At 40.6% G+C, this 22,845-nt stretch overlaps 1 protein-coding gene across 1 annotated transcript in view; it reads right to left on the reverse strand.

The window, feature by feature from the left end:
* Positions 1–8,228: 8,228 nt before the first annotated feature.
* The window catches only part of LOC126458641 (glypican-5-like), a 415,406-nt gene continuing 400,789 nt past the window's right edge, over positions 8,229–22,845 (reverse strand). Inside the window, exon 9 of the mRNA XM_050095808.1 lies at positions 8,229–9,031. Within this exon, the coding sequence (XP_049951765.1) occupies positions 8,859–9,031 (173 nt within the window). The 3' untranslated portion in view covers positions 8,229–8,858. The remainder of the gene's footprint in view (positions 9,032–22,845) is intronic.

A 22,845-nucleotide genomic window follows, 5' to 3' on the forward strand; every position in this document is an offset into this window, starting at 1 on the left:
TTTCACACGCGCCGACATAATTACAACACACACCGCCATGTTAGACGGTACAATTCGGAGCCCTCTAGCGGCAGAGGGCTGCAAATATGTACTCGTGAGGAGAAAAGATGTAGAATGTTAATAAAAGTTTGGTTTGTTTAAAGAGCTTCAAGTGTTTTCACATAAAAAATTCAGAACCATTACTTTTCCGCACGCCATCGTACTACAACCAGCTCTGATTAGTCACAACAGGCTCCTTCGAGGCCGTTTTAGGCCGTCAGCCAATGAGAGACGGTCGCGGTTTTGGGACCACGAGGCGATACTTTTTTAATTTTCGCCGTTCTGTTTGTAACCCATACTAAGAGCGTTTTTTAATACAAAATCTTTAAAAAAAGGTTAAACCTATTGCAGATAGTACTTGCCTTCTACCTGTAGACATTAAAAACCTTTATGTGAATTTACCTGTTAACGAGGCCGTTGAGGTTACCAAAGCAAAATTTTCTGAAGAACAAAGGACTATCTCAGCACGAAATTGTCGAATTTATTAAACGTCTAGCACGCGTTCTCAAATAAAACTGTGTTTATTTAAGAATAAATTTTATCTGCAAAAAGACGGACTGGTTTAGGCTCTAGTATGTTATGGAACCATAGCAAACATTTTCGTTAACCATATTGAAGAAAAAATGGGTAACGAGTGTGTGAACCATACCGTTTATCTACCACATCCGGATATTTGTACAGCGTTGAGGAAGTTTTCCGAGTCCACATGACCGATCGTTTCACATTACATCTGCTGAAACTCATACCACTCAAATTACAAGGAAACACAATAAAATTTCGTAAAATATACTTCCCCTCTACACAACACCACTATCTCCGAACTATCTTTTAGTGTTAATCATCCAATCTGCTGAATCGTTACGTATACTGAAATGTATGATGTTCACTATCCAGTACAGCGCACTGCGCTCTATTAGTTATACATCTATGAACTAAAGACGTAAAATGTTTAAGATGGGGTGGTTTTATAATGCCTCAAACGTCTTCCACTCACTGCACATCAAATGTAAGATTTGCCCATCGAGATTCTGTTTTACTGACATGTGTGGCAAGATCTCTTAGTATCAATAGGAGGTAACATTCGAAACGTGAAAGTAGGTATGTACGGAACTGTAACAGACATTTTCGCTATTCATCATGAAAAAAAAAAGATCCTCATTAACATGCAACACCGCACGGACAAAATCTTATTCTACAAGCGCTGTGTAGATAATATGCTGCTTTTGAATGATGGAGGGAAAAAGAAGTTGCTGAAATTATAAATGAATTTACTGACTTACACGATAAAACTGGATTCAATGTAAAACGGGAGAAAAATTGTGACCTGCAATTTTCCAATTTAAATATTATGAAGCAAGATATTAGACATTCCCTGAAAGTATTCAGGAAGTCGAGTACAACAGATATTTTAATGCACAGTAACTCTTCTCATCCCAATAACCAAAATCTTTCTGCCTTCCGATGTCTAATAATTTAGTGTTCCGATAAATAAACAAGACAGGATAATGGAGATAAACATCATAAAACAGCTAGCCAGACCTAATGACTGTCGCGTAACGCTCTATTAATAAATTTCCGTACAAAAACAGTGCAAGAATGTAAAGGAGAATGCCGCCCGGAATACTTAAGGTCACAATCCCACACTTCAGTAATCTTCTTCAGAAAGTGACAAATATTTTCAAATCTTTTAACGTCGATGAAAAATACGAGAGAACTGGTGTCTACAAAATTCTACGTAATACCTGCATTGAGAACTACGTAGGCCATACTGGTCGCTCTTAGAAGTTTCTTGTACAGTATTTCTGAAGATGAAGGCTTGACTTTCAGAATGCATAAAGTGTAGTGTGTTTTACGCTGTAAATAGGTGATTGAGCCGCCGTTTTAGAAATGATTTTTACAACCACGATATCATATCCACAAAGGATGAAATCAAAGTTCAAGCTTCCTATCCCCTCCGGCAGCATTAAAGAGTTATTGTCGTGCTAGAAATCGTATTTCAGAGTTTGTAATTTCTTTATTCATTGCATGAAATTTATTTATTTATTTATTTTTGCTACTTTGAGAAGCCATGTAAGCTGTGTGTGACGCGCGGGATTAGCCGAGCGGTCTTAGGCGCTGCAGTCATGAACTGTGCTGCTGGTCCCGGCGGAGGTTCGAGTTCTCCCTCGGGCATGGGTGTGTGTGTTTGTCCTTAGGATAATTTAGGTTAAGTAGTGTGTAAGCTTAGGGGCTGATTACCTTAACAGTTAAGTCCCATAAGATTTCACACACATTTGAATACTTTTTTGTAAGCTTTGTGAGTCAACAGTACTATCTAGATAAAAATACGTAAATTTACATTAATAAGCTTTTCTTTAAATTATATTGCTGTGCCCATACCATTTCATTGATTACCTTGAGTAGTTAGCTGCATGCAGCACGGCTGCCATATTGTGCAAAGTTGTTGCTGCTGGCCTCACCAGGTAAATCATCAGATATGCCACGAACAGTTAACTGAATTACCTACAATCTGGTACTGCAAACTGTTAGGAATAACCACTTCGTCCCTTGCATGGATGTATGTTTCAGACAAAGTTAAATCGTCAATTACTGTCCTGGTAGATCGATGGATTCTGAATGCAATGCAAAGTGATCTGACGTTTTAGTGAGATGTTTTGCGAAATTCATGGTACCGAGAGCTTTTTTTGAAGTTATATTCTGATCTTAGTGGTTCAAGAGTGTAGTTGTTTAATTATTATTTTGAACCCAATTTCAGTGATTACTGATATGAGGAAGTATCCTAAAGTGCACATCTCATATATTACACAACTTTACACAAGGTGCCCACATAAAACCGGTACACCTCACGTGCCGGTTAACTTTCTCTTGTGGAATTGTTTGTGAAGTGTCAACTCTGTCTCGAAATGCCCGAGGCCACCACTTCTATCATCTCTTGTAAACAGGGAACTAAAGGTTTTTAACATGACTATTGTGTATTCCTTTTTAAGTAGTTCATTGTTAGTTGGCTCTCGGGTGTCAGGCGCACAGTTTTGTCTGGAATATCCAGCACCTTACCTAACTGTTCATGATAGTAGTTAATTTTTACTACACAACAGACAACTTACAAAGCTCTTTCTAAATATGTTTTTCCACTTCACACAATGAATGAGCGCTACAGTCCTCATATGAACGCATTCAGTATTGTATAAAGACACAGCTGGCGATAGTGCACTCACTGTGTAGTGTAATAACTACACAGAAAATAGGAACCTCGATTTTGTTTCTCATTTATAGTGGTTCAAATAGCTCTATGCACTATGGGACTTAACATCTGAGGTCATCAGTCCTCTAGACTTAGAACTACTTAAACCTAACAAACCTAAGGACATCACACACATCCATGCCCGAGGCAGGATTCGAACCTGCGACCGTAGCAGCAGCGCGGTTGCGGACTGAAGCGCCTAGAACCGCTCGCCACAGCGGCCGGCCTTTGTTTCTCGTCCACAGATACGTATAACTATGGTGCAAAGTGGATGAAATTGTACGGTAGTATATATATTTAAAAAACGGCAAAGGGTGGTAGGAAGTCATTTAAATAAAGGGAATCTAGTGATGTAACAGTGGAACTTGGTTATACATCAGATGCTCATCCCTGCTCGTATCTAATATCTTGGCCAATTTTACAGGATTATAACCAAGGAGGACGACAAAAAAAAATGGTTCAAATGGCTCTGAGCACTATGGGACTTAACATCTGAGGTCATCTGTCCTCTAGACTTAGAACTACTTAAACCTAACAAATTTAAGGACATCACACACAGCCATGCTCGAGGTAGGATTCGAACCTGCGACCGTAGCGGTCGCGTGGTTGCAAACAGTAGCGCCTAGAACCGCTCGGTCACTTCGGCCGGCGGAGGGCGACATATATTTGATAAAATTGTAGTATCCAAGTGGACTGAGGATCCACAAATTGATATAAGAAATCAAGCAGAGAAAGAAGCTGTATTACACCGAGGTGACAAAAGCCATGGGATACCTCCTAAGGTCGTGTCGGACCTCCTCTTGCCCGGCTTACTGCAACAACACGACGTGGCATAGACTCAACAAGTCGTTGGAAGTCCCGTGCAGAAATATTTTACCACGCTGCCGCTTTAGCCGTTCATAATTGCGAAAGTCTTGCGGTGCTGGGTTTTGTGCCCAAACTGACCTCTCGATTATGTACCATAAATGTTTCATGGGAATCACGTAGGACGATCTGGATGGTCAATCCATTCGATCGTACTCTCCAGAATGTTCTTCAACACCCTGTTCTGCCAGTGATATGGCGCATTGTTACCTATGAAAATTTCGTCGTTGTTGGCAACATGAAGTTCGTGAACAGCTGAAAATGCTCTCCGAGTAGCCGAACATAACCATTCCCAGTCACTGATCCCTGTAAACACGGCCCACACCATTGTGGTTGCACCACCTGCTTGCACAGTCCTTTGTTGAAAACTTGGATCCATAGCTTCCTGGGATCTGCGCCATACTGGAACCTTACCATCAATTCTTACCAACTGAAATCGTTACTACTCTAATCAGGCGACGGTTTTCCAGTCGTCATGGGTCCAACCGCTATGGTCACGAGCCCAAGAGAGGTGCTGCAGGCGATGTCGTACTGTTAGCAGACACGGGCGTCGGTCGTCTGCTGCTACAGCCCATTAACGCCAAATTTCGCAGCACTGTCCTCACGAATACGTTCGTCGTGCGTCCAGCATAGAACTCTGCGGTTATTCCAATCAGTGTTGCTTGTCTGTTAGCAATGACAACTCTACGCAAACGCCACTGCTTTCGGTCGTCAATCGAAAGCCGTCGGCCAGTGCGTTGTCCGTGGTGGAATCTAATGCCTGGAATATGGTATTCTCTGCACACTCTTGACACTGTGGATCTCGAATAGTTGAATTCCTTAACGATTTTCGAAATAGTACGCCCCATGGGTCTATCTCCAACTACCATCTCGTGTTGAAATTCTGTTAACTCCCGTCGTGCGGCCATAATCAGTCGGAAATCTTTTCGCACGAAGCACCTGAGTGCAAATGATAGCTCCACTACTCTCTCATACCTCGTGTACGCGATACTGCCGCCATCTGTATACGTACATATCGCTATCCCACGACTTTTATGGATGACTGCATGGTGTTTGTTCTTTCGAATGCGTCCGAAATAAGCGACACCACTCATTCGTACATAACTGGTTCGCCTCGACGGGCCATGAATCCACCACCGTCAGCGTGGATGCACAGTTACGTTCGGCCTCCTGCAGAAATCTCAAAGTAGCGAGCGTGGGGAACTTGGGTGGAGGCGGTGCTGGGTGGCAATGTGGGCCGACGGAGGAGTGCTCCAAGGTAGTTCGTGCAGTTGCGATAACATTGTGGGTAGCACAGCGGTTAACGCAACACCTCAGTAACCAGCAGTTCGCGGGTTCGAATACCAATCCGGCACACAGTTTCATTCGTCACCGCTGATTCCACATAACTGCAGCCTTTCTCCTTCCTCCAGCTTCAATTAACATGACTTCTGTCACCTCAATATATATGTATGATGCGTACGTCAGGTGGAAAGTGAGACAGACGAGGTACGTAATTTTAGCATTTTGGGAACGATAGAGACACTTTGACGGAAGAAAATGGCAACCGACTATACGAAATGTCGCTCTAGAGATACCAGTTGTCAGTCAACGTAAGTGGACGAGCATCACTACTCCAGTGTGCCAGCTTAAGCACCAGTGCTGGCGGTTCCTGGGTAGATCTAGCAAACGTCGGTGGCCGAGCGGTTCTAGGCGCTTCAGTCTGGAACTGCGCTGCTGCTACGCTTGCAGGTTCGAATTCTGCCTCGGGCATGGATGTGTGTGATGTCCTTATGTTAGTTAGGCTTAAGTAGTTCTAAGTCTGCGGGACTGATGACCTCAGATGTTAAATCCCATAGTGCTCAGAGCCATTTGAATCATTTTTTTTAGCACACGTCTCGGTCATGCATAGTGAGCAGTGAATATATTACACATGAGTGTTTACGATCCAGACACGCCCTGCCTCTGCTATATTTTCATTTAGGTTCTATTCTGGTAATAATACTCTACATCTTTACATCCGTATTCCGCAAGCCACCTGACAGTGTGTGGCGGAGGGTACTTTGAATAAGTCTATCGGTTCTTCCTTCTATTCCAGTCTCCTTTTTTTCCCCACATTGCTTGAAGTGGCAGAACAATATTGTTCGTGCCGGCCAGAGTGGCCGAGCGGTTCTAGGCGCTTCAGTCTGGAACCGCGTGACCGCTACGGTCGCAGGTTCGAATCCTGCCTCGGGCATGGGTGTGTGTGATGTCCTTAGGTTTAAGTAGTTCTAAGTTCTAGGGGGCTGATGACCTCAGATGTTAAGTCCCATAATGCTCAGAGCGAATATTGTTCGTGATACTTATCATAGAGACAACCGAAGCACAAATTTTCGCAGCACCACGGGCATTTTATGAAAGCATGTTATGCAGGCGCACGGTTTCTCCATGAGCGATACCGGGAAACACAATTCTTTTGCATTCAAAAAGAGTCCTTTTTCATCCGCTAATTTCGATGCGAACCATAGATGTGGGATTAGCGAATGTAATTTTATCGAATCATCCCTAGAAGCGATCTCTAAGTGTGATTTGTTCATGCAGTTCTCTGTCATTCAGTATGTATTTGCATTTGCGTAAAAATTAAATGTTTTTACTTTGTTTAAACCACTGAGGTGTGTGGCTTCCAGAAATGTATCACAACGAAGAATCAATAGATACTATCTATCGCTAATGTAGGATACTGCTACGTGCTGAAACATAAAAAGTGAAAAGTTCGTGCCGTTTACTAGTCAGAAAGTGGTAGGAGTTTCAGTACAGATTAGAAGGTGATAAATAAAAAATATTTGTACTGTACACTTGTTGAAACTCTGCACTGTTTTCAAAGAAAAAATAAAGACTGTATAACATTTCAGATTTGGAAAAATAGTAGAAAATTTCTATCTATATTTAAATGGAAAAGTAAATAAAGATAGCCACAGCGTCACTATCTCTCCGTTGCTTAACGAAGAATGAAATTACTAGTCGGAATACAGTGAGAACTAGTAACAATTGTTTAGTGCATTTGCTGGTGAGACAGAAAATTAGTTATGCTCTCTGTAACAGTTAGTAGAATAAATAATATTGTACGTACTATGTCCGCCCACCTAACCGAATCACGCACGCCCTGCCGTCGCTCAGCCCGGCCGCGCATGCGCCGTGGTCGGCCTCAGCTTCAAGTCGCGGCCGCCGGAGTTTCGTGGCAACCTTGGGATTAGAATTTAGCTACGATTTGGATTGCACTGTGGTTTTGTGGATTGTATTGTGAACTTAATTACGTAGCAACTTGCTATGAGAGCAATAGACGGTGCCTACTTCAGTGTGGAGAATAAAGATAAGTAATCTTCCTGATCGCTGGCGCCTTACTGTGAGACTAATCTCTTCTCCGCCATCAGATCTTGCGTCACACCCCGGTCACGTCCTGCTACCAATTCCAACTTATGTTTGCCACTCCATGCAGACATAAAAGTACGGAATGCTAGCATTTCAGCCTGGCTGCGATACACAACTAAAAACTTCACGAAGAGTTCGTATTTGAATGCAATGCATTTTTGAATGAGGAAAATTCTTATATAATTGTGCACCGTACCAGTGAATCTACTGCTCCTGGTAGGATGGAACATTTAATCCCATTCTGTCTTACTAACTTAATTATAAAACGAAAGATACTGCTGTACTTACATTCTAAATGATAAGTTGATGCTTATTCTTTCTATTCGGGCTGGAGTGAGGCATATCTGTAGGTGAGGCGAGAACACTTCTGTTCCCGCTGCAGAGTGTTGTGTAGTCGTACGGGAGACTGGGCGTGACAGCGCCTCTTTAATGTAAATTAATTGTAATCTTAAACAATACATTTTTGATAATAAGTGAACGGAAAATTGTCCTGAATTTCTGTATGTTTGAAACAATTCTCGTTCCACGGAAAAGGATTATTTCACTTGCAATAAAAACAATCAGAGTGAACTGACTTAATGTGGAAAGAGATTCACTTAAAGATAACAAGCTGTTCACTTCATTTTTTTGGCATTATATTTGCTGTACACAAGCAGTTGATCTATTGATACAGCAGTATATTATATTCTTAACATAATGTTAATAATGGGTGACTTTAAGTTTGTACAAAAATATTTCACTGATTTTGTACAAGTTTGTAACTTCTGTAAGAGTTTATTGTTAAACATCGTTAAATTCTTCAGCTTTTATTGATTATATTGTGAGACACACTTCAATAAAAACGATATTTCATGTTTTCTTTGATGTGTCACATTCTTCAGTTTTTTGTCTTCTTTTCAGACCACAGAGTATATGATTTAAATAAACACTGAGTACCTAAATGGTGAGTTATGAAACGTATAACGCTTACGAAATTTTTATTAACGATATGCACACCACCTTCTTTACACATGAGATCCTAGATCATGGGCTTTTGTACTTCGATCTGCTACTCAAAGAGCCATAGAATCATCTGAAGTATCATGATGCTATTAGACATTTTCTCATCCAAAGGCAACAGCATTTCCAAAAGTGATTAAATTCTTCAACAAAAGATTGGTACAGTTGCCACTTGAGGGCAATGTATAACTTTTTAATTACGTTATCACAGAGTGATTCGCTCTATGTACTGGATTTCCATAGGCATAATGTCGTTTTTGACCTCTCTTTAACATGTAGAATCGGAAAGAGATTTGAAGCACATGGCTTAAGGAAGGCTTCGTGCAGATTACCACATACTGGTTACGTAAAGGATATGACCTGTAAGTATAACGCAGCAGACAGCCTGCACTGTGTTAGCTGGAAGTCTGTTACTGCAAGTACTCGTTCCTTGTTTGACACTTTCTTCATCCGAAGAGGGATAAACAGTATTGTCTGTTGACATCGTCTCACCTCCAACAACTACAACAGGAGAAACAGAGATAAACATAAAAATGAGTGCATGAAATAGTAAACTGAAGAAGATTAATTACAATGAATAAAATTTTTCTGGATTTGTGACCGGAAACAAAAACGCCCTGAAGAAGGTCACCTGTAACAGTGACCGAAACGTCGGTGGTTTTACATATTGACAATGTGGTCACAAACCCAGAAAAATTTTATTGAGTGTGACAAAGGACTCGGAAGCCTACATTTTTAAGATGAATTACATTTTTGCACGTTTATTACGACTAGTGAATATATTTCAATAATGCTTGGGTGAAACAGAAGTGATATCTGGTTCATCTCAAGAAGTGTTACCAGCCCTCAGCTTTTCTTATCTACATAAACAGTTTAGGAGACAATCTGGGCAGCCCCTTCATATTGCCTGCAGATGATGCAGTCGTTTACCGTCTAACAAAGTCATCAGAAGCTCAAAATCAATTGCGAAATGATGCAGACAAGATATTTGTGTTGTGTGAAAAGCGGGAATTGACTCTAAAGTATAAAAAGTGTGAGGTCCTTCACATGAGCACTAAAAGAAATCCGTTAAATTTATTTTACACGATAAATCAAAAAAATTCAAATTATGTCGATTCAACTTTTTACCAAAGGATAACAATTACAAACAATTTAAGCTGGAATTATCATATACAAAATGCTGGGAGAAAGCGAACCAAGGACCTCGTTTCATTGGAAGGACTAGTAGAAGATGCAACAAATCTACTGAAAAGACTACGTACATTACGCTTGTGTGTTCTCTTCTGGAGTATTGCTGTACAGTATGGAACCCTCTCCTTCAAGAAGGACAGCTCGTCTTGCATTATCGTGGAGTAGCGGGCAGGGTGCCACGGGCGTGATACGAGAACTCGAGTGACAATCATTAAAACAAAGGCGTTTTACGTTGCGGCAGGATCTTCTCATGAAATTTGAATGAACAATTTTCTCCTCTGAATGCAAAAATATTTTTGTTCGCCGTCACCTACACAGGGGGACAATCGCCATCGTTATAAAATAAAAGAAATGAGACCTCTCACAGAGAGATTTGAGTGTTCGTTTTTCCCACGTGATATTCGAGAGTGGAACGGCAGGGAAATAGTCTGGAAGTTATTTGAGGAATCCTGTGTCAGGCACTTAAATGTGTACTGAAGAGTAGTCGTGTGGGGGTAGATAAAGGAGACCTTGTACTTTTTTTTATTTTTCTGGGTAGAACGGGTCTATTCGAGTGAAGACCCATTTTACAGTCAAAAACTTTTCGGCGAATGCCAGGTGTGCTTGAAGTGAGGCAGAGGGAATACCAACAGGAAATACATGGGAGGGGGATTTCCAGTTGTGGTATTTGCCCTACAGCCTGCCGCTACCCATGGTCGGAACCGAAGGATGGAAACCGTTTTTGATTTAATTGCGCGACTGTATGTCCCAGATAAGAAAATTAAAAGCATAGTGTATGTAAAACTGTGTTTGTTCATATGCATACAAAGTCGATGATTTGTACGACATAAGCAGTGTACTTCCGTCGCTGCCAATAGTATGAGGGTTAGAACAGGTTCTGCTAACCGTGTGCTACGCCTTCCACATCGCAGGCAACGTGCTCTACTCAACGCTGGCGACTACTTTGAAGGACAGTAACAGGTGAAAACATGTAACTCTTTTCTATTGGTTGTGAATAAATAGTTGCCACTATTTCAGTTCCAACCGGCGTATTTGTTTGATCGAAGAGTCCGCGGGTGTACTGCTGGTTCATGGGCAGACATGACTCCATCGTCAGGTGCGCTGACGAAATGAGCTCCTGAGGCCGGGCGGCCGCCTTATATCCCCTCCCCCCCCCTCACCCCCCCCCCACCACCCACCCTTCGGGCGTCGGTAGTCGCGGAGATGCAGGTGCCGGTGTAGTTGCTGCGTCCGCCCAGCTCGCCACATCATTTTCGTTGCTGAGTGTATTCTTAATTATACTCAGTGCTGGTTCCCATGCTTTGCTATCGCAGTCTCGGTTGATGAGTTCGTCCCTGGTGCGAATTTCGATGGCCTCTCTGACAACACTGTCCCAGTATTTACAAGTCTGGCCCGAGATCTTGGTACGGTCGTAATCCACCTCCTGTTTTCCGGACAAACAGCGCTCTGCGACCGCCGACTTGTTAGGATACTTCCGTTGTGTGTGCCTTTGATGTTCTCGGCAACGATCTTCGATGGTGCGCACTGTCTGTCCAATAGAAGTCTTACCACACTGACAGTGAATCTGGTATACACCTGCCTTTCGCAATCCGAGATCATCTTTCACACTTCCCAATGACGCTCATGTTTTATTGGGCGGGCAACAGACAAACTCGGTGTTTCTTTAATATGCGTCCGATTTTCCCCAACAGTGCGCCAGTGTACGGAATAAATGCAGTGGCTACTTCTTCCTCCGTGACTCCTTCCGTCCTAAATGGTAGTATTGTAGTGGTGGGGCAGAGAGCGCGTCTAATCTGCCATTCCGAGTACCCGTTCTCTCGGAATACGGTTCTGATGTGTTCCAGCGCCTGGGGCAGACTCTCTGTGTCTGAGATGCTGCGCGCCCTGTGTACCATTGTTTTTAGAACCCCATTTCCCTGAGAAGGTTGGTGACAGCTGTCTACATGGAAATACACATCAGTTTGCGTTTTCTTCCTGTACACACCGTGGTCCAATGTGCCATGAGCCCTTCTCTTGGAGGTCAGGACATGCTTGTAAAGGTCGGTGGTCTTCTGTTCAAATTTCTGGCTATACGCTCGACTGACTCTTATAGAGGCAACCTGGTGAATAATGAAACAACGTCTAACCTCACCAGGATAACTGAGTCTTGCAGCCAGAAATTGTCTCCACAGTTTGTTTCGTTATTCACCAAGCTGCCTCTAGAAGAGTCACTCGAGCTTATAGCCAGAAATTTGACGAGACGACCACCGACCTTTTGAAGCATGTTCTGACCTCCACGTATTTTCTATTTCATGAAGAATATAGTGAACAAACAGAAGTAGTCATGATGGGCAGCCCACTGTCACCCGTGGGCGCGAAATTGTATATGGAGTACTTCGAGGAGGAAGCCTTGGCGTCATCCGAATGGAAACCTACTTGTTTTTTTCGTTATGTAGATGATACGTTCGTCACCTGTCCCCATGGTAGGGACAAGCTCCTGGACTCCATACATCACAAAATCCAATGCACAATGGAGACCGAAGCAGAAGGAGGATTACCACTCCTGGACGTCACAGTGTGTACAGGAAGAAAACGCAAAATGATGTGTATTTCCATGTAGATAGCTGTCACCAACCTTCTCAGGGAAATGGGGTTCTAAAAACACTGGTACACAGGGCGCGCAGCATCTCAGACACAGAGAGTCTGCCCCAGGCGCTGGAACACCTCAGAACCGTATTCCGAGAGAATGGGTACTCGGAATGGCAGATTAGACGCGCTCTCTGCCCCACCACTACAGTACAACCTTTGGAGACGGAAGGAGTCCCAGAGGAAGAAGTAGCCACTGCATTTATTCCGTACACTGGTGCACTATTTGGGAAAATCGGACGCGTATTAAAGAAACACCGAGTTAAAACTTTTTCCCGCCCAGTAAAACATGAGCGTTATTGGGAAGTGTGAAAGATGATCTCGGATTGCGGAAGGCAGGTGTATACCAGATTCCCTCTCAGTGAGGTAGGACTACTTTTGGACAGACAGTTCGCACCATCGAAGATCGTTACCGAGAACATCAAACGCACAGACAACTGAAGTAACCTAACAAGTCTGCGATCGCAGAGCACTATTTGTCCGGAAAGTAAGAGGTGGATTACGAACGTACCAAGATCACGGCACAGGCTTCAAAATAATAGGACAGCGATGTCAGAGAGGCCATGAAAATTCGCACCAGGGACGAACTCATCAACCGAGACTGCGGTAGCAAAGCATGGGAACCAGCACTGAGTATAATTAAGAATACACTCAGCAACGAGAACGATGTGGCGAACCGGGCGGAAGCAGCAACTACGCCGACGCTGCCACAGACGCCGACCCCTGCGTCTCCGCGACTACCGACGCGCGACTGCGGGCGCGGACCGCGGAGGGAACGGCCCGTCGGAGGAGGGGATATAAGGAGGCCGGCCGCCCTCAGGAGCTCATTTCGTCAGCGCACCTGACGATGGCGACATGATTGATCGCCGTAATATTGTGCCCGTCACTGTGAAGCGGCAATACACCCTTGGACTCTTCGACCATAATAAATATTTGTCTTCTGTTGAATACCATGTAGTGATAAATGAAAGACATAAGAACTTACGTAAATCGGCCGAAATAGCAGTATATCACAAAATTTTGTCCATGGCTGCACGTTCAGAGACCGTGAATAGTTACAATTGCAAGAAAACAGCCCTCGGTCACTAATTTTAACGACTTAACTGGGTTTCAACACTGCTAGGAGTGTCTTCCTCAGAATTTAAATCAAAGAATGGTCTATAACATGGTCACAGAATTATGACTAAAGACGTATAATACAGAGTAAAAGTACAGAATCTGTAGTCTGTATGCAACTTGTAACTGCGTAAGTAACGACCAGCCCTTAGTGGTTCGCCATCACTATTTCTTATCTTAAATATCTTTGTGACTAATGCCCTTTCGGCATATTTATTACTTTATAAATGACATATAAGTACTGCCAGTCTTTCACGATGATTCTGTACTTATACTCTGTATCATACGTTTTTAGTCATAATTCTGTGACCATTCTTTGATTTAAATTCTGAGGAAGACACTCCTAGAAGTGATGAAACCCGGTTAATTCGTTAAAAATAGTGGCCGAGGGCTGTTTTCTTTCAATTGTAAAGTATATCACTTCCATTAGTGGTCAGACTGTATAGTCTTTCATAAAAGTTGACGTGTTATATATTGATCAAGGTGGGTTCTAGCGGTGACGAATCACAGGTCTACAACTTTTAAGGTGAAATACAGCCTTTCGCACACATATCTTGTTACTTTTGAATGCATTATGGGAACAGCAGTGATCAATGTCTTGTAAATAATTACTATTAAAAACAGTCTTGATCACGATTTATTTTACAAGGTGACCGGTTTCGACCACTACTGTGGTCATCTTCAGACCTACAAGATGTATACAAAGCACTAATTAGAGGGCTACATGCATTAATGAAAATAACGTAGAGTTATACGGCTATAAAGCTATAAAACGTTGAATTACCAATGAGTAGGAACCCCTTTCTGTTGGAGAATCACAACTGGAGAAACCAGTGCACGTCTTACTTTATATAATGGAGGCTCCACCCACTTCTGACTGCATGATGTCATTATTAACCAATGAGTTATAAGTCGAATTACAATTTAAAATTTCTTAGTTAAAAGAACATTGTCAAGAATTAAAAATAAATATACATTAAACTTAGCTTATTTAACAGCTATTGTCCAATTAAAAAGCGTTAAAAATATTTAAAAAAGTAGGAAAATGAACTTCAGTTTGGCAGTACATGGGTTGCCCTCTCGTGGCCTGTCAGTGAACCATTTGGAACCACTGGTTGCTATGGTGAAGTTAGACGCCGTTGCAAAGATGAAGGAGCAAGCTTTTTCCACTGAAGTTGTTGCAGAGTCGATAGTTGAACTAGTGGTTGCCATGGTGAGGACAAACGCCGATGCAAAGAAGTGGCAGCAGGCTTCTTTCCAATGAAGTTGTTGCGAAGTGGAATGGAAAAGACTGTGGCGTCAGACGATGTATTATTGAGCAGCAACTTGTCTTTATTGAAACGAAAAGTGTAAGCTACAATAATTTGTAGCTGATATATATAACTCATGCTGCACAAATACGCTACGAAGTAGTTGACCGTATATGTGAAATATTATCTATGAAGTTAGTATGTAGATTACAAGTGCCATTTTTTTTTAATACGGCATTGCTATTCCTCAAGTTACATACCAGTCATATAAGCAAATAAAATTGAAAGAATTTAAAATTATAAAATTAAGCAAATAAAATTGAAAGAATTTAAAATTATAAAATTATTAAATTATGAGCCATTGTCAATAATAAAATAAAACGATGTGAATTGGCAGTCTAAAAGCATAAAAGCAATAATTCTAAAACAGATAAAATAATGTTTGGTAAAATACAATTACAATGTAAAGATAAATTATTTGCTAAAAGTCTTAATAATTTGAAAGACCCTTTTTTTTTTTTTTTTTTTTTTTTAGTCACCAAAATATGTGTTCACAAGATGTTTCACCAAATGTACATCACTTTCATCCAAGAGTAACCAATCTAACCAAAATTTCTTTTACTCCTGCCGAGACAACACTTTTAAACAAAGGCCTAAAATATAATTTAGCTCCACAATTGAGCAATGCAAATATTAAACGTGTGATTGCTGATGTAAAGATTGCTGCAAAACATGCACAATTTAGTAGGTCTGAAATATGTGACATTGCACGTAACACTAAGAATGTTATTACTAATGAAAAAGATAAAAATAAACATAATAATGAATTAAAACTTGTAAAGCAAATCAACCAGAAGTTAATAACTAATAAAGCTATTGCAATCAAGGCAGATAAAGGGAATACTCTAGTCATTGTTAGCGAAGATGATTATGTTTCTAAAACTTTACAATTTTTTAACGCTAATGGAATAACTGAGGTTAATAAAGACCCGACTTCAAGATTTCAAACAAGAATTAAAAAACTGATTGATGATAATGACTCTTTACTTTCACCTAAAGATAAAATAACACTTAAAGTTATGAACCCCACTTTACCTAAGTTGAGATCGCAAATCAAATTACACAAACAAAACTTACCAATTCGTCCAATTGTTAACAATACCAACTGTCCCTCTTATAACCTAAACAAAAAGCTCAATCAAATCTTAAAATCTTTCTATGTTTATGAAGAAAATTTTAGTATTAGAAACAGTTTCGAATTAACTAAGTTAATTTATGATGTGGATATTCCAAAAAACGCAAGGTTTGTATCGTTGGACATCACAAATCTTTACACGAATATACCTATTCAAGAGACTATCTCTATTATTAATGATAACTTAACGCATCACAAAATCATGAGCCCCAAAGAAATAGTAGAATTCATTGAACTGTTAAGAATTACTCTAGATTTTAATTATTTTTCATTTAATAATAAAATATACATACAAGAAGATGGACTTGCAATGGGAAATTCCCTGGCTAACACTATAGCAGATATCTTCGTCAACTATGTTGAAATCCAGTTTTTCAAAAATAATCCAGAAATAACAAATAAAATTATATACTACAAAAGATATGTTGACGACACACTGCTATTATATAATGGCTCTAAGGAAGAAATTGATGCTTTCGCTAACCACTTAAATAATTTACATCCAAAACTTGTATTTACAGTAGAATATGAAAGTAAAAATAGTATTAATTTCCTTGACCTCACAATTACAAAACAGAATGGAAGACATAATATTTCAATTTATAGAAAACCTACATCAACCGACGTAATAATAAATGCTACATCATGCCCTCCATTAAGATACAAAATGGCATTTTTAATACTATGATACATAGGATACTGAAATTACCTCTCCAACATGATGCAATCCAAAAGGAAATTGATACATTAAAACAGATAGCAGTTGCTAACAATTATAATTCTCATCAGGTTGATCTGTTATATAAAAAATTACAAGAAAAATATGATGCCGTTATAAATTCCAAGAAGAGATTCACACAAATGACGTACATGGGACCTATCACAGATAAAATAAATAAATTATTTAAGAACACAAGCGTGGCAATAGCATTTAAAACTAATAACCCCCTACAGATGAAACTGAAACACACAATTGGAGACTCAAATAGATACCAAAAGTCAGGTGTTTATAAAATAATATGTAATGACTGTGAGAAACAGTATATTGGCCAAACTGGCCAAAACTTTTTAACACGTTTCAGAGAACATACTACTGGTGCAGCACGTCCCAAATCAATATTCGGTCAACATCTTGATGAATACAATCATTCTGAGGGTTGCATTTCTAGCAATTTGAAAATATTACATACTGTGCCAAAAGGACCACTGCTAAATACCTTAGAAGAAATTGAAATTTTTTCACTTCACAAAAATAATCCATTATCTGTTTTAAACGAACAACTTCAGTTCAAAGACAAACATTTCTTTGAGCTTTTCGATGATCTGCTTTAGAATGTCTACTCTTCTGTATTTGTTTTTTTAAAAAAAAAAAAAAAAAAAGGTCTTTCAAATTATTAAGACTTTTAGCAAATAATTTATCTTTACATTGTAATTGTATTTTACCAAACATTATTTTATCTGTTTTAGAATTATTGCTTTTATGCTTTTAGACTGCCAATTCACATCGTTTTATTTTATTATTGACAATGGCTCATAATTTAATAATTTTATAATTTTAAATTCTTTCAATTTTATTTGCTTAATTTTATAATTTTAAATTCTTTCAATTTTATTTGCTTATATGACTGGTATGTAACTTGAGGAATAGCAATGCCGTATTAAAAAAAAAAATGGCACTTGTAATCTACATACTAACTTCATAGATAATATTTCACATATACGGTCAACTACTTTGTAGCGTATTTGTGCAGCATGAGTTATATATATATATATCAGCTACAAATTATTGTAGCTTACACTTTTCGTTTCAATAAAGACAAGTTGCTGCTCAATAATACATCGTCTGACGCCACAGTCTTTTCCATTCCACTTCGCAACAACTTCATTGGAAAGAAGCCTGCTGCCACTTCTTTGCATCGGCGTTTGTCCTCACCATGGCAACCACTAGTTCAACTATCGACTCTGCAACAACTTCAGTGGAAAAAGCTTGCTCCTTCATCTTTGCAACGGCGTCTAACTTCACCATAGCAACCAGTGGTTCCAAATGGTTCACTGACAGGCCACGAGAGGGCAACCCATGTACTGCCAAACTGAAGTTCATTTTCCTACTTTTTTAAATATTTTTAACGCTTTTTAATTGACAATAGCTGTTAAATAAGCTAAGTTTAATGTATATTTATTTTTAATTCTTGACAATGTTCTTTTAACTAAGAAATTTTAAATTGTAATTCGACTTATAACTCATTGGTTAATAATGACATCATGCAGTCAGAAGTGGGTGGAGCCTCCATTATATAAAGTAAGACGTGCACTGGTTTCTCCAGTTGTGATTCTCCAACAGAAAGGGGTTCCTACTCATTGGTAATTCAACGTTTTATAGCTTTATAGCCGTATAACTCTATGTTATTTTCATTAATGCATGTAGCCCTCTAATTAGTGCTTTGTATACATCTTGTAGGTCTGAAGATGACCACAGTAGTGGTCGAAACCGGTCACCTTGTAAAATAAATCGTGATCACGACTGTTTTTAATAGTAATTATTTACATATCTTGTTATTGCCTTCATATTGCCCTTTTACCTACATTGCTTGTGTCCGAAATACACTATGTCATCAGAGGTATCAGGACACCACTGTGTAACTCGTAACTGACCACTATATGTCACGGCAGTCGGACGCGGTATACATTGAGGCGGGGAATGTTGTGTTGTCAGTAAAGAATTAGTAACAGCAAAATGGGTCGGTTAGAAGAACTCAGCGTCATCGAAACTGGGCTAGTCAGTGGATGTCACCTGAGCAACAGATTCATTATTCTGTAGCTGCCCAAGACGAAGGTTGGTGACGTGACTGTGAAATGGAAATGCGAAGGAAGAAACACAGCTAATATAAGGCGAGACTAGGCAGACCTGATGTAGAGGCAGGCAGCGTACAGTATTTTGGAGGGTTGTGATAAAAAATCACATGAAATCAACAGAAGGAAACACTCGTGAGTTTTAAATTAGCTCCATCAGTCCAGATAGCGCAATAACTATGCGGTTTTTTTTTTTTTTTTTTTTTTTTTTTTTTTTTTTTTTTTTTTTTTTGTCATCAGTCTACTGACTGGTTTGATGCGGCCCGCCACGAATTCCTTTCCTGTGCTAACCTCTTCATCTCAGAGTAGCAATTGCAACCTACGTCCTCAATTATTTGCTTGACGTATTCCAATCTTTGTCTTCCTCTACAGTTTTTGCCCTCTACATCTCCCTCTAGTACCATGGAAGTCATTCCCTCATGTCTTAGCAGATGTCCTATCATCCTGTCCCTTCTCCTTATCAGTGTTTTCCACATATTCCTTTCCTCTCCGATTCTGCATAGAACCTCCTCATTCCTTACCTTATCAGTCCACCTAATTTTCAGCATTCGTCTATAGCACCACATCTCAAATGCTTCGATTCTCTTCTGTTCCGGTTTTCCCACAGTCCATGTTTCACTACCATACAATGCTGTACTCCAGACGTACATTCTAAGAAATTTCTTCCTCAAATTAAGGCCGGTATTTGATATTAGTAGACTTCTCTTGGCCAGAAATGCCTTCTTTGCCATAGCGAGTCTGCTTTTGATGTCCTCCTTGCTCCGTCCGTCATTGGTTATTTTACTGCCTAGGTAGCAGAATTCCTTAACTTCACTAACTTCGTGACCATCAATCCTGATGTTAAGTTTCTCGCTGTTCTCATTTCTACTACTTCTCATTACCTTCGTCTTTCTCCGATTTACTCTCAAACCATACTGTGTACTCATTAGACTGTTCATTCCGTTCAGCAGATCATTTAATTCTTCTTCACTTTCACTCAGGATAGCAATGTCATCAGCGAATCGTATCATTGATATCCTTTCACCTTGTATTTTAATTCCACTCCTGAACCTTTCTTTTATTTCCATCATTGCTTCCTCGATGTACAGATTGAAGAGTAGGGGCGAAATGCTACAGCCTTGTCTTACACCCTTCTTAATACGAGCACTTCGTTCTTGATCGTCCACTCTTATTATTCCCTCTTGGTTGTTGTACATATTGTATATGACCCGTCTCTCCCTATAGCATACCCCTACTTTTTTCAGATCTCGAACAGCTTGCACCATTTTATATTGTCGAACGCTTTTTCCAGGTCGACAAATCCTATGAAAGTGTCTTGATTTTTCTTTAGCCTTGCTTCCATTATTAGCCGTAACGTCAGAATTGCCTCTCTCGTCCCTTTACTTTTCCTAAAGCCAAACTGATCGTCACCTAGTGCATTCTCAATTTTCTTTTCCATTCTTCTGTACATTATTCTTGTAAGCAGCTTCGATGCATGAGCCGTTAAGCTGATTGTGCGATAATTCTCGCACTTGCCAGCTCTTGCCATCTTCGGAATTGTGTGGATGATGCTTTTCCGAAAGTCAGATGGTATATCGCCAGACTCATATATTCTACACACCAACGTGAATAGTCGTTTTGTTGCCACTTCCCCCAATGATATTAGAAATTCTGATGGAATGTTATCTATCCCTCTGCCTTATTTGACCGTAAGTCCTTCAAAGCTCTTTTAAATTCCGATTCTAATACTGGATCCCCTACCTCTTCTAAATCGACTCCTGTTTCTTCTTCTATGACATCAGACAAATCTTCACCCTCATAGAGGGTTTCAATGTATTCTTTCCACCTATCTGCTCTCTCCTCTGCATTTAACAGTGGAATTCCCGTTGCACTCTTAATGTTACCACCGTTGCTTTTAATGCCACCAAAGGTTGTTTTGACTTTCCTGTATGCTGAGTCTGTCCTTCCGACAATCATATCTTTTTCAATGTCTTCACATTTTTCCTGCAGCCATTTCGTCTTAGCTTCCCTGCACTTCCTATTTATTTCATTCCTCAGCGACTTGTATTTCTGTATCCCTGATTTTCCTGGAACATGTTTGTACTTCCTTCATTCATCAATCAACTGAAGTATTTCTTCTGTTACCCATGGTTTCATCGCAGCTACCTTCTTTGTACCTATGTTTTCCTTCCCAAATTCTGTGATGGCCCTTTTTAGAGATGTCCATTCCTCTTCAACTGTACTGCCTACTGCGCTGTTCCTTATTGCTGTATCTATAGCGTTAGAGAACTTCAAACGTATCTCGTCATTCCTTAGTACTTCTGTAGCCCACTTCTTTGCGTATTGATTCTTCCTGACTAATGTCTTGAACTTCAGCTTACTCTTCATCACTACTATACTGTGATCTGAGTCTATATCTGCTTCTGGGTACGCCTTACAATCCAGTATCTGATTTCGGAATCTCTGTCTGACCATGATGTAATCTAATTGAAATCTTCCCGTATCTCCTGGCCTTTTCCAAGTATACCTCCTCCTCTTGAGATTCTTGAACAGCCTATTCGCTATTACTAGCTGAAACTTGTTACAGAACGCAATTAGTCTTTCTCCTCTTTCATTCCTTGTCCCAAGCCCATATTCTCCTGTAACCTTTTCTTCTACTCCTTCCCCTACAACTGCATTCCAGTCGCCCATGACTATTAGATTTTCGTCCCCCTTTACATACTGCACTACCCTTTCAGTATCCTCATACACTTTCTCTATCTGTTCATCTTCAGCTTGCGACGTCGGCATGTATACCTGAACTATCGGTGTCGGCGTTGGTCTGCTGTCGATTCTGATTAGAACAACCCGGTCACTGAACTGTTCACAGTAACACACCCTCTGCCCTACCTTCCTATTCATAACGAATCCTACACCTGTTATACCATTTTCTGCTGCTGTTCATATTACCCGATACTCATCTGACCAGAAATCCTTGTCTTCCTTCCACTTCACTTCACTGACCCCTACTATATCTAGATTGAGCCTTTGCATTTCCCTTTTCAGATTTTCTAGTTTCCCTACCACGTTCAAGCTTCTGACATTCCACGCCCCGACTCTTAGAACGTTATCCTTTCGTTGATTATTCAATCTTTTTGTCATGGTAACCTCCCCCTTGGCAGTCCCCTCCCGGAGATCCGAATGGGGGACTATTCCGGAATCTTTTGCTAATGGAGAGATCATAATGACACTTCTTCAATTACAGGCCACATGTCCTGTGGATACACGTTACGTGTCTTTAATGCAGTGGTTTCCATTGCCTTCTGCATCCTCATGTCGTTAATCAATGCTGATTCTTCCGCCTTCAGGGGCAATTTCCCACCCCTAGGACAAGAGAGTGCCCTGAACCTCTATCCGCTCCTCCGCCCTCTTTGACAAGGCCGTTGGCAGAATGAGGCTGACTTCTTATGCCGGAAGCCTTCGGCCGCCAGTGCTGATTATTTATCAAAATTTAGGCAGTGGCGGGGATCGATCCCGGGACCGAAGACGTTTTGGTTATGAATCAAAGACGCTACCTCTAGACCACGGGTACATGCGTAGCGAGTTAAAAGGAATGGGGAGATCCTTATAAGCCACATATACCTATAGTCAGTGCTGAAGGACGCTTGAGGTGATATAAACAGCGACCCTACCGGGCAGTGGGTAAGTGAGGGGAAGTGAGTGATTCAGCGCAATGGATTACGCTGTAAGCTGTTGCAATCTGGTGCAATGGGTTTGGTTTAATGAAAGCCTGGTGAATGTAACCTACCATCATATGTGGTGCCAACATTGAAGTTCGGGAAGTGTTGTTACGGTATGGTGACATTTTTTGTGATAGTTTTTGGTAGGGCGTAGTCCCTCCATTGTGCTTAAAAATGCTAACTGCAGAAGAACATTTTACAGCATTCTATGCTCCTACAGTAGAGGAAAAGTTCAGAGGCAATGACTGTTTGTAGCAGCATAACAATGCGCCCTGTGACGAAGTGGCCTGTGGACAGCAACGTTTCTGAAATGGGCTGACTTGTCCGGAGTCCCGACCTGCATGCAATGAAATACGTTTGGGGTGAATTAGAAAGTCGACTTCGATCCAG

Source organism: Schistocerca serialis, chromosome 2 (assembly GCF_023864345.2).
Source record: "Schistocerca serialis cubense isolate TAMUIC-IGC-003099 chromosome 2, iqSchSeri2.2, whole genome shotgun sequence".
NCBI lineage: Eukaryota > Metazoa > Arthropoda > Insecta > Orthoptera > Acrididae > Schistocerca > Schistocerca serialis.